At 32.5% G+C, this 12,748-nt stretch overlaps 2 protein-coding genes across 5 annotated transcripts in view; one reads left to right on the top strand and one right to left on the bottom strand.

Moving 5' to 3' along the window:
* The window catches only part of LOC100632383 (protein ECT2-like), a 12,804-nt gene extending 6,509 nt beyond the window's left edge, over positions 1-6,295 (bottom strand). Inside the window, exons 1-2 of one of the 2 annotated variants that reach the window (XM_020002516.1) lie at positions 6,222-6,295; positions 6,062-6,173 (exon numbers count right to left, since the gene is read on the bottom strand). Coding sequence is in view for 1 of the 2 variants with exons in the window: in XM_020002515.1 (XP_019858074.1) it covers positions 2,752-2,768 (17 nt within the window). In the remaining variant the exon portion in view is untranslated. Of the gene's footprint in view, positions 1-2,751; positions 2,823-6,061; positions 6,174-6,221 lie in introns of those variants that run through there. The other variant, XM_020002515.1, reaches the window with a different exon arrangement.
* Positions 1-12,598, top strand: part of LOC109586329 (uncharacterized) — a 25,166-nt gene extending 12,568 nt beyond the window's left edge. Inside the window, exons 1-29 of one of the 3 annotated variants that reach the window (XM_020002511.1) lie at positions 6,349-6,931; positions 6,999-7,277; positions 7,328-7,588; positions 7,639-7,689; positions 7,737-8,395; positions 8,439-8,585; positions 8,681-8,792; positions 8,835-8,890; positions 8,934-9,006; positions 9,065-9,127; positions 9,398-9,484; positions 9,529-9,573; positions 9,852-9,917; positions 10,047-10,066; positions 10,111-10,316; positions 10,357-10,552; positions 10,594-10,728; positions 11,064-11,096; positions 11,147-11,244; positions 11,284-11,353; positions 11,404-11,495; positions 11,536-11,592; positions 11,643-11,742; positions 11,790-11,882; positions 11,926-11,985; positions 12,041-12,130; positions 12,182-12,267; positions 12,312-12,351; positions 12,403-12,598. In XM_020002511.1, coding sequence (XP_019858070.1) covers positions 6,925-6,931; positions 6,999-7,277; positions 7,328-7,588; positions 7,639-7,689; positions 7,737-8,395; positions 8,439-8,585; positions 8,681-8,792; positions 8,835-8,890; positions 8,934-9,006; positions 9,065-9,127; positions 9,398-9,484; positions 9,529-9,573; positions 9,852-9,917; positions 10,047-10,066; positions 10,111-10,316; positions 10,357-10,552; positions 10,594-10,728; positions 11,064-11,096; positions 11,147-11,244; positions 11,284-11,353; positions 11,404-11,495; positions 11,536-11,592; positions 11,643-11,742; positions 11,790-11,882; positions 11,926-11,985; positions 12,041-12,130; positions 12,182-12,267; positions 12,312-12,351; positions 12,403-12,450 — 3,330 coding nt within the window. In that variant the 5' untranslated portion in view covers positions 6,349-6,924 and the 3' untranslated portion in view covers positions 12,451-12,598. Of the gene's footprint in view, positions 1-6,348; positions 6,932-6,998; positions 7,278-7,327; positions 7,589-7,638; positions 7,690-7,736; positions 8,396-8,438; positions 8,586-8,680; positions 8,793-8,834; positions 8,891-8,933; positions 9,007-9,064; positions 9,128-9,397; positions 9,485-9,528; positions 9,574-9,851; positions 9,918-10,046; positions 10,067-10,110; positions 10,317-10,356; positions 10,553-10,593; positions 10,729-11,063; positions 11,097-11,146; positions 11,245-11,283; positions 11,354-11,403; positions 11,496-11,535; positions 11,593-11,642; positions 11,743-11,789; positions 11,883-11,925; positions 11,986-12,040; positions 12,131-12,181; positions 12,268-12,311; positions 12,352-12,402 lie in introns of those variants that run through there. The other 2 variants (XM_020002510.1, XM_020002509.1) reach the window with 2 other exon arrangements.
* The last annotated feature ends 150 nt before the right edge of the window (positions 12,599-12,748 follow it).

Genomic DNA, 12,748 nt, shown 5'->3' with positions numbered 1-12,748 from the left:
GCTTACATTGACAATCACGTTGAGGATTTTTACAAAATTTTTNTCTGTCGTCAGTAGTTCTTTGACAATGTGGTATCTGGCTGTGTCTTGTTTATTGGGAACTGCCCTGCCCCCTTCTGTTGCCGTGGTGACAGCGGGACCGGATTGGGTGGGTGTGGCTATTGAAGCAGTGGCTAGTGTTGATTGTCTCCTAATACCTCCCTCTCTTAGCCCCTGCCCTGTGGTAGCGTAAAATAATAATAATTGCAAATGTATACATGTACAATGTACATGTATACATGTATTGTACATTTAGATGTACATGCACATCAGGTCAATGGTCATGATCACATGTACACATGTAATTTTGTGTACATGTACACAAAATTTATAAAATATTATGTTCCTTTCTATGCATGAACATGAGCTCAAAATTGCACTTAAAATAATTTATTTTCTAAAGAACATGTAGTAGTGTACTCACTAGTAATAGGTGATGATAGTGAGACTAGTGATGCCTCCAGTAGACTATCCACATTAATGAATGAAGAGGAATTATGAATGGAATGTCTCTTTTTAGGTCTCTCCTACAAACAACAACAAAAACAACAACAAAATAATAATAATAATAATAATAATAATAATAGTTAATAATAAATATTCCTTAAAATTACTTTTGCATAATAAACTGCTTCATCAGCACAAGCTTCTATTTGAATACTTTCCCAAAACCACTAAAAAAATAAAATAAATAAATGAATAAATATTCTCTCTCTTACTTGTTGCTTGACTATGTGAGTCCTTGGTGGTATACCAGTTGGTACATTATTAGTATCCACTCCATTAGCTATCACCAAATGAGTCAAACTATCATCAGTTGATTCACACATGACTCCGCCTACAATAATTATCATTAATGAGATTATGTGACATTACGTTATGTGTTGGTAGTGTACCGTTAGTCTGAGCTATCTCACTGACATGCTCAGCCTCTGTTGGAGTGAATCCAAACAATGACAAGTGACAACCGAGGAATGGTAACTGCTTGAATACCATCTGGGGAGGGAGGGAGAGGGAGAGAGGAAGGGAGAGGGAGCGAGGGAGAGTTGATACACATACATGTACACATAGGGCTGGGATGAAGATCACTTTGGAACCTTCAAAGTTTCCACATAAAGAAATCAAAGCCTTTGAAGCTTTATTGTACATTTTAAAAATTATCACCCGCTTCTGTTTATACTATCAAAGTCCTACTACATAAACTTTTATTCAAATTAACTATTAATAACTACTAATAATGAAGCTTTGAAGGCTTTAAAAGCCATCACTTGAAACCTTTGGAAGCTTCGTCCCAGCCCTAGTATATAATTTTTAAAATTGATAGATTAATCTTACCAGTTCAGGGTCTGTAGCAGATACATTCCTATTGAAACACAAACATATTATAAATACATGTACATGTACTAGCAATAATAAAAACAATTACAGTCAGTGAGGAGCACACAATAGTCTCATTCAGTGACAATACATTGTAAGTCATCATGCCACAATGACAATAATAAGTCATTATAATCTCACGGGTTATTCCTGTTCTTATATGACTCATGAACCCAGTCTTCTCTCATTATATCAATACCAAAGGACACTGCATTCTAATGACAGGGGGATCAATACTTTATCAATAATTAATACTAAATTTATTTATTAATCAATACTTAATAATAAATTGATACTTAATTAATTATTTAATGAATACTCTATAGTAGGAAATTTTTGTTGCCATAAAATTTCATTGTCCATCCTAAAGATATCTTCAATGATCAGTAATCATTAACCAGGCAAACACATATCATTAAAAGTTTTTATAGTCTAAGAGTCTCATTCAATTTTTGAACAAAAAAAAACAAAAATTAGCACTCGAAAAAATTTCATGCTATAAGGTACTTAAATTAATACTAAATTAACAATACATGTAAAATTAAGCTGTACCTTGTAGTTGGTCCCAATGACGTTCTTAGCTACAACATGAGTAACAGCTGATGATACTTTATTCCTCACACTACCACCCATCCAATGTATCATGTCACATAACTCACGCTATAAGAATAATAATATTATCAGTGCTAATATCAGTGTTAATATCAGTGTTAGTATCAATGTTAATATCAGTGTTAATATTAGTGTTAGTATCAGTGTTAATATCAGTGTTAGTATCAGTGTTAATATCAGTGTTAGTATCAGTGATATCAGTGTTAGCATCAGTGTGCTAATATTAGCATTAAACTTATACAATGAAAGTAATAGGGTACATACTAAAGTCCATTTGCATTCACCTGAGCCCAGGAAGTGATTACAGACCCCACCCAGTAATTAACACAATGCAATAATATTGTGAAAAGTATGGCTGTACTTTCTGCATGGGTTATACAACCAACTTGGAGTTAAAGAGCTAAAGCTGCTTCTTAAGTAGTACAATAGATGCGGCAAAAGGAGAGGAATGCACTGGTATGTTTATTTTTACAATAGAGCTTGTAAGTCAAAAGTTATAGCAAGAAAACAAAGGCTCAGGTGAACACAAATGGACTTTAATACATGTACAGTACATGTGCATTAAACATTCAGCATTAATATCAGTGTTAATATCAGTGTTAACATCATTAGACTGTATGCTAATATCATTGACAATGCACTACATGTAGGTCCTTATTATACATTACATGATTATTACATTGTACATGTATCATTAAAGACTGTGTGGGCATGTGAACTTACTGCAAGTTCTTTATCATTTCTGAATCCAGTGAGACAAGCCACCACACCCTTCATATCATAGTACAGGAATACACAGGCCTCTTCCTATCAGTGAGGGACTAGGAGAGAGAGAGAGAGAGAGAGATAAATACAACAATAATGCCAATATTGTACAGTGGAAAAATATTGACAAGGCAGTAGTTTTGGGAAAAACAGCCTAAGTACATTGATATGTATCAGAAAAATTGTAATGAAAATTTGGGGTGATTTTGGAGCCATTTTTTGGAAAAAACCATGGACAGCCTTTAGTAGATTTTGGCTCATTTTTAAAAAGTCTGTAACTTGAAAAATGGAAGTCGGAATGGGCTCAAACTTTTTACACAGCATAAGTACATCAATATTTATCAGAAACTGTAATAAAATTGGGGATAATTTTAGACTTATTTTTTGGAAAACCATAAGCTATACCCTTGGGTATTTAAAAATGGCAAATATGCACTTAACATGAAATTTCTCAATTACTCTACTGTGTGTGTGTGTGTGTGTGTGTTTATTTAATATCTTACAGATCATCAGGACAGTTTTTAGGTTGGGGGAGTCTGTGGCCAGTAGTTAAATAGTTTAACATATTTTCAGGTAGTACATCTTCATAAGGAGTCTTTCCTCTTGTCATTATCTCCCACAGTACAACACCAAATGACCACTAGAATATACAAACAATGAGAGACCATCATCATTATCATGCATCATATCAATTTGCGGTTTGGCTCTAATTTAGTGATAGTACATACATTTAACGATTATTGATTTAGCTATCTGGGGCCATCCACTTGAAAGGATAAGCAATGGTCTCATAGTGCTGTGAATTTCTTTTGAATCGCTTGAACCTATGTTAAGCATTATACAATTGCAGTTTATAATTTTCAGGTATACAATACAAAATTACCTAAAAATTTATAAACACTACCCAAATTTAACATAATTTTAAAAAATGCATCAACATGTTTACTGCTTTACTTGCTTATTGCCAATGTTCATTGCCAATGTTCATTGCCAATGTTCATTGCCAATGTTCATTGCCAATGTTCATTGCCAATGTTCATTGCCAATGTTTATTGCCAATGTTTATTGCCTTTTTAAAATATTCTTTCCAAAAACACTGCATGTGCTTTGCTGACTGTATTTTTCATTAAGTATTTTTAAGGTCAAGGTAATTCATAGTCTCATTTCCCCCTCCTCTTTCTCATAATCTTCTGGATAAAAATCCCAGCTTAGCCCTCTGTCACCAATCTTTACATGTATATTCTCATGAATACCATTAATTCTACCATGCCAAGTTTTAATTGACCAATCAGATTACAGAATACCAGGTTTCTACTTTCTAAATCTATTAGATATTTCCCGGGAACACTTAGAAACCTGTCGCTCTACACTTATGCTCTTATTAGTCTATTTGTCAAGCTTGATTGATTCTTTACTCCTAGCCTGTTAGATATGTTGTATGCATGTCAACTGTGGTCTTATAATCAGCAGCTGGTAGTTGTTTTTATCGCTTGGTTAATAAAGTACCATAGAAAGTCATGAGGTTAATAAAGTACCATAGAAACCTCTACCTCGGTGTATATATAACCTATACTTATAAGTAACTTCACCCACTTTAATTAATAATTAGAGGTGGGCAATACCATAAATTTTGAATCAATAATAATAATAATAATAATAATAATAATAATAATAATAACGGATTTTACAACTTAAATTGACAAAAAGGAACAAATAATTAAAAATTCAAGGACAATGAGCAGTTGAAGGCTTATACTAAAAAGTAAAAGTAAAAGCCCGAAATAGAAATAATTATAATGTACAATGCAATACTAATAAAAACTATAATAAAATTAACTAGTGTTAAAATCAGAATGCATTTATAACATGGCAGTTGCCACACGGACATACAAAGTGGAAGGTGCATATATCAGATGAATTGAAGTTAGTGATAAAGTGCTCCCATAAGTAGTTGGTAATGGTGGACTTTAGTACATTAAATGAAAGAGACAGGTCCAAAAATGGAAGTTGATTCCAAATTCGTACTACTCGGCTAAAGTAAAAGTGTCTAGTGATAGATAGCCGGCATTTATATATATATTTGAGCTTGCCAGAACTTGAAGATCTGGTGTTGGATGTACAAAAAGTGATGTAAGAGAAGATGTCCAGATTATCAGGGGGATGTTTAATACACTTTAAAAGGAAGAGTACATCTTGTAGGTCGAGATAGTACATTAGTGGAAGTAAATAAAGCTCAATAAGTCTTTCCCTATAAGACATAGAATGAGAAACAATATACTTAGTTGCTCTTCTCTGCACTGTCTCTAACATCCTGATATCTTTGATGTAAGCAGGGGACCAGAGCTGTGAGCAATAACTGAGATGAGAGTGGACTAGAGAAATGTATAGAGATCTTTTGACAGACATGCTTGAAGAGGCAGAAATGTTTCTCCGAATAAAATGCAGGGCACGATAGGCTTTGCCACATATAAAGTGATAGTGTTTTGACCATGATAGATTATTAGTCACAATAATGCCAAGATCGCAACAGGTGTTCACTTTATTAAGTGAAACACTATCAACTTGATGTGTTAGACCTTCCTCCATATTGTGAAGGATAGAAAATGACATGTGATAACATTTGTTCACATTGAGGTTTAATTTCCATTCATTGCACCATACCAATACCAAGTAGTCTGAGTATCAGTACCGGTGGTATCGAGTAGTGAATGAGTAGTCAGGTACTCTGCATTAGGGGTGAGGGGATTAGGCTGGAATAAAAATAGGAATAATAAGCTGTAAAAGAATACAGAATAATTTTGGGAATAAAAGGTGACACATGGAATAAAAATGGCTTCTACAATGAAATTTTATGAGAAAGTAGCTCATGCCAATTATGTACATCCTTTTTGGAATCTACTACACAAAATTTAATATGATTTTTTGACGTCTAGTTTAGTTATAAGCAAGACTCATTACTTTTTCACCATGTTGAGGCAGCAGTTATGTTGCAGTAATAGCTATTAGTATTATTTAAAGAGAATTTTTTGAGAATATTTGATTAATTTTGGAGAATCAGTTCTTGATTTTTAGAGATATGCTGAATAGAATAATATGAAAATTTTCAGGAATAATCCCCCTACCCCTACTCTGCATGTGCAAATAAGCTATAAATAGTTATTAATAAAAACTAAGAAAATTTATTATTAAAATTTATTATTAATTTATTAAAATTTAATAATATTTGTACCCATACAGTAGTATAAATAAATAATAATTATAGACTAACTTCTTAGAGTCAGGGTCCAGTGAGCTGGCAATTCTCACCAGTCATAACTTGTATCAATGATTGTATCACTGATCCATCAGTTACTCCAGTACTACTGATAAATATATAGACACTAATAGTACATAAAATAGAATTATCAGTTTACAAAAGATGAGACTACCTCAGACTCACTCAGTTCAAGCCTTCAAGCTGAATCAAAATCAAGCATGACAAAATTAGCAAATTTAGTCTCTTAGCCCCTCCTATTAGATCAGATCACGTGGGCGTTGTTTTGAACCCCACCTTTCTTTGCAAAACTTGAGCTCATTAGCTATATTATAGAGCGGTTTCATATGACGTCACAGCATGCGTCATAATTACTTCCGCATGACAAAATGGCTACTTTGCCATTCATTTGTACAGCACTATAAACTCTTCTGGCAGGCTTCCTTAACTATGAGCATGGCTAATCCATGCTGCTTTCATTTTTCCAAACTCAGGGATGCAAAGGAAGCAAAAAGTTCTCGGATAGAGAACCAGTGAAGCGGCCAAAGTGAACACAGCGTTGCCTTGTTACTCCTGTAATTATTGCTATCGCTACTTTTCTGCTTACTACTGCTAGAATTGTACTCCTTTTCTGCCTTGTGCTGTGTAAAAGAAGTTATAGAAGAAGCAATTTTACTGCTGTAAAGTGTAAACGAATGAGGCTCATTAATTTTTGCCATACGGAAGTAATTATGGCGTCAAAAGTGACGTCACTGCAACCGCTCTATATCTATTAGTCAGTAGTCACAGGAGCCGCTGGGATAAAAAGAAAGACTTCTAACGAATGTGAAGCAGAAAACTCTCTCAAGAAAAGAAAGACTGACGGATCAGAGCGTGGAATGTTAGGTAATGTAATGGTACCTGAACTATGTTTAGTTACTTATTTCTTATACTAAATACAATTATTTAATAGTCACTGATCTTGCTGAGGTACTTCAATTACTCAGAAGACATGGTTACTCTGGAGTCCGTTTTTATGATCTTGGTCTCTTTCTTGGTCTATCCTCTGCTACACTGGATGCTATTAGAGAAAATGAAAGAAATGTTGAGAGTTGTCTGCGTGAGTGTCTGAATAGATGGTTACAGAAAGCTGATGATGTACAGAAGAAAGGTGGTCCTACTATCTATTCATTGGTATCAGCATTGAGGGAAATAGAACAAAAGGCAGTAGCTGATGGAATAGATATGGAAAGTAAGTTTTAAATGAGTATCATTAAATTTATGGATATATCTATTGTTCAGAGCATCCTGCTTGCAAGATTCTTGCTCATTGTGCATCAGACCGATCTCTATTGGCATTATTGCCTCAATTGACTGCATTGTTGTGCTTGGAAAAGCTAATAAAAGAGATCCTTCTTGCCACCAATGTACAAGGAGAGGATCTGCTGACTCAAATAAAGGAAGCTGTTTGCAATGATTATAGAAAACTAAAGGCATTTGCTGAGATCTTACACAAATTCAAAGTGACTGCTAGCTTAGGAAATGCTATAATGAAAGAATACAGTAAGTATACATTTTTAATTGCAGCATGGATTAGTAAATTGTATTTACAGGAGTTGTATATTGCATTGATGATTTAATGAAAGTAAATGACAACACAAATGGTAAGAATTGGTACTTTACTAATATCTATTTAACTACAATAATTTAGTTGAAGGGCTGAAGATTTTTCTACCTTTGAATGTTACCTTAGAGTTTAAAAAGATGCGTTTAACTTTGGGCCAGACATTCTTCAAAGTGGGATCAATCATGATGAGCAGTCCTCAGTCTCCAACACTTGATAATATCAAATATGTTTTGGGTGCATACGACAAAGCATTAAGGCCTCAAGTAGCTCAGTGTGAGGATATCCATAGCATTCTACAGTTAGTTTGTGATAGTTGTCCACTCGATGACATTAGTGTGCTGGAGTACTTCATTAATGAGTTCAATATAGAGGAGGCTAAGGACGCTATTCAGAAATATAAAAAGGCAATCAAGGAGCTAAAGGAAACAAAACTCAGTCAGTGTCTGAATGAAACAATTTCACATGCTTCACCACTTGAGTGTGAAAGGATTACAATTTTTGTTGATGAGGATGCTAACCAGTCAGTGCTTAATGATGTCAAAAGACTTTCATCAGCTTTATTTAAAAATTTCTCACGACATGTCAAATTAAATGTCGTTCAAGATGGCAATTCTTTCACTATCACTTGTTCCTTCCCTTTGATTCTATCTGAGCAGTTAATTACAGCTGCTCTTAATAATATTGATGTATTGAAAGAAAACAAAGTGAAGAGATTAACCATTGGATACTGCACTGTGTATGAGGTAAATAGACTATTTTATGAACTGATTTCATTATTAATAAAAGGTCAAGGATACCTCCACTGCTACTACAACAGAAATAGATGAATACACCTCATCATTATCAACTAGTAGTGGTTTAATGAAACAATTGATGCTGTCATTGAGTGTACAACTGATTAATAGAACAGAGGAGGTTACTACTTTAAATGAGGTATGACTATATAAGCTCTTCTAATAATATTTACATGAAGTAGCATGAACAAATGAACTATGATTTGCATCAACTCTTAATTTATTCATTTATAGGAAAGTATAACAATGAAGAAAGAAGTGGAGTCATTAAAAGAAACACTGGATGCTAAAAACAAGATGCTGAGTGCCAGTATAGCAGAGAGTGAGAGGTTTAAAAGAATAGCAGGTATAATAATGTTGTCACAGTGATTAGTTTACTTATTATTAGCTGAGACAAAGCAGTTATTAGAAGAGAAAGTATCACATTTAACAGAACGTGAAGAAGTTAGTGAAAAATTTGAACTATTATTATAAATAATAATGATAGGAGAATGAAAATTTGAAAGAAATTAAAAAAATATTAGAACAGCAGCTTGCTTTATTTCAATCTGAAAAAGAAGGTATATGTACATGTGCATGTATATGTGAATATAAATAATACATTCAATTAACAATTAGATCTAGTTGAGAAGATTGAAGAAACACAAATGGATACAGTATTACATCAAGAAGAGAATGAAGGTATGCATATAAATGTGATATACCATAGGGCACCTTTTTTCGAGGGCTGTAAATTTCGCGGATTACATGATTTTTTTAAATTTGTGAAAATTACTTCCGCAAAAATCAAATTAATATGGTACAAGATGGCAGAGAGCATAAATTTGCAAAAATTAAATCCACAAAATATAAATCCATGAAACCTATAGCCCTTAAAAAAAAGGTGCCCTACAGTATACAAAAAGTGACTTACTTATATTAATTAATGCTAAAAAATAAAAATCATTAAAGCTAAAAGCAAGGAAGAAATAGAAATGTTACAAATGAAAATTACAACAATGCATTCACAAAGAATTGAGATGGATAAAAAAGTGCAAGGTGAATATATTATGTATAATTTTAGTTGTGTAAAAATATTATAGAAAAAGAAGAATTGCTAATATTACAAATTAGAAAACTGGAGGAAGGTATATGATGTGTGCTTTATTAGATTATTATAATGGGTTTAAATGTAACTTCACTTGTCAAATAATAAAAGGAAAATGATAAATTGAAAGAAATAAAATAATTATTAGAAAAGAAGCTTGTTTTTATGGACTCGCCACGCTTGCGTAGGCGGGTACTAAGCAGTTGGGTTGTCATTCTGTCATGAAAATTCATGGAAAATATTTTTTTACTGAGCTCTCCTGAGTTATAATTCTTTTAAAGCTTTAAGAAAAAGGTGATTTATTTAGCTCCAAAATAGAATTATTGCAAGAGAAGATAACAACAATGAATTTACAACAAATTGAGAAAGATAAACTAGTGCAAGGTAAATATTTACAAATTTTAATTGATTTTTGGGTAAAAAAACAAATGTTAGTATTAAAATTCAAAACCTGGAGACAGGCATGTTTTACTCGGAATTTAATTATATAACACTAATTTTTTTTTAATTTAGGACAAGAAATAAATCCTCTTGTAAGCAGATTAGAACTAAATACTCCAATTCTCACTCGTAATAGATATTTCAAGATGACGTATATGGTGACATTGTCATTGATCATCCATTGATTATAAAAATTGTAAAAACACGTCAATTTCAAAGACTAAAAGATATCAAGCAATTGGGTAAACTAGACATCAATTTCTTAACTTTTGCATGTACAATAGGTTACACATATCACATCATGCCAAAAGCAAATTATTCAAGATTTCAACACAGCATTGGGTAAATTTAATTAAAATTATTTAAAAAACAAAAATTATAGAATGTATTTTCTTGCTGGAGAATATGTTAAGCAACTTCAAAGGAAACAACCTGAGCTGAATATTACTGAGTCTGATGTTTTGTGTGTACAAATTGCTGCTCTTTGCTTTAACCTGGGTCATGGCCCTTTTTCTTATACTTTTGACATGTTGCTAGATGAAATGTCGGCAACAACTGACTTTAACAAGCCTTGGAAGGTAAGATATTAATCAATGTATCATGTGTAATCCAAATACAGAATGTTCCTGAAGTATCTGTTAAAATGTTTGAATACATGCATAATAATAGAGATTTAATGGCTTCTTTTGAAGAATATAAACTTACCACAGAAGACATTACATTCATTAAAGAGCTTATTCAAGGAGTAAATTTTGTAAGTACCATAATCTTTGACCATAAATGAGGGCTTTAAATGCAAATAATCTTCACAGGCACAAAATTTGAGGAAATAGAATTTTATATTTTGCAATTTTTAAAAATTTTGAGTGAATTAAATTTTATGTTTTCATGCACGTATACCTACATGCATTAGGTACACATGCTGTGCATGCATACTGCACAGTAAGAAATCACCCCACATTAGTACCACCTTGGTTAAGATTTAGAAATTCGAGTACACTTTTGATTTCCTAAATGAAATATCTATAGTATACAGTATTGTAATACAGTATTGTAATTGAAATAATTAAAGTTAAAAGAAATTTGTAGGAACAACGTAAGGATAAAAGATTCCTATATGAGGTATGATGTAGTTTAAACTGATAATAATGCTACCATAATTCAATATACAGATTGTAGTTAATAAAAAGAGTGGGCTAGATGTTAGTATGATTGACAGTACAGTGAGAGATGCTGCTGTGTTGGGAAAGAATGTTACCTTTAGATGGAGGTAAAACAAATCATACAAACTTTATTTACAATATTACAGAGTTTTTTTAAGCAAAGTTCGTGTTTTGAGGTGTGCTGATGGAGAATCACATATTTGTTTTCAAAAAGACGTTAGATCATACTGTATAAGAACAACTATGAATATTTATATTATTTTTAGGATTTAGAGACATATAATGATTTATTCAGAACTCGTCACACTCTCTTCAGGGAATTGTATTATTTACGCAAGAACAGGATTGCTGCACTAATGTAAGTGTCTGCATTATTAATATAATGACATATTTTTTAGGATAAAAAGAATACTGGCCAAATCAAATGACATTCCTATAATCAGATATGAAGATAGGTATCAATGAACTGTTTTGTATCACTTCTACACTTTGCATGTTGTTGTAGACGAGTGACTTTACCTGAAGCTACACAGAGCATGCTTGCTTACTCTCAACTCAATGATGGGATTCTCAGTGTCATTAAAATATTGGTCGATGATCATGAAGTAAGAATGTCAATTTGCTATTATTATTACATTCATTGTTTGTACAGGTACAAGAATTGTTAAGTTGTTTAGACTCTATGAAAGTTATTGGTCAGATTGGTCATATTCAACCAACAACTGAATGGAATGTGGATAGAATAGTAAAGAAATTAGATGATAAATAATTCATTATGACATTTTTAGAAACAGTACATTGAAGGAAGTATTAAACCTGACAATATTGCAGGCCACCTCATAATTGATGTAAAAAATTAAAAAAATTATATTAACATGCGTATTTACAATATTACATTCGTAGCCTATAAAGTCTGGATATGAGAATCATGTATCTCTCTCACAATACTATTACACTGGTGATGGCAGTACAGGACAATGGACTCATGAATGGGTCAGTGTCATAATAAACGTGTCATTGATCTATAAGTTAATACTTTAATAGGCACAACCAACGCAGGATGCTAGCAAATCAAAAATACGTATGTTTCTTGTAAGTGGTGACAGAGACCTTATACATGAAGTACAAAAGTAAGTTATGATATATTGTATTTTTACATAATCTTTTTAAACAGAGCACTACAAAAATTAATAACAGATGAACAACTTGATGGGGTATATGAGCATAATTGTTTAAAATTATTGATTAATCTTGCTATTTCATAGGACATTTATCCTGATCAAGATAATGATAATCTGATGCCACCACTTTAGAAGCTGGAGCAGAATCAACATAATAAAGACATACATGTAATATCTTGCTACTTACATGTACATGTAGTGTGCTACAACTTATAATTATTAATTAACACAAGCTGATTGTTTTAATAGAAAGAGTTTGACAATTGTCTCATAATAAAAATGAGATTGCTAATTATAGAATATTTAATTAGCTTTGACTTGGAGACATGTAATAACAAGACAAAGAAGAAAAATGTAAAACATGAGGGAACTCTTCCTCCAACCATAGATAATAGAGTAAATGAACCAGGTTCACATGCAACATGCTCCA

The sequence above is a fragment of the Amphimedon queenslandica genome, unplaced genomic scaffold (assembly GCF_000090795.2).
Source record: "Amphimedon queenslandica unplaced genomic scaffold, v1.1 AMPQUscaffold_12898, whole genome shotgun sequence".
NCBI classification, from domain to species: domain Eukaryota; kingdom Metazoa; phylum Porifera; class Demospongiae; order Haplosclerida; family Niphatidae; genus Amphimedon; species Amphimedon queenslandica.
Note: the sequence above shows the minus strand (reverse complement) of the source record. Positions and strands in the feature narration are given on the sequence as shown.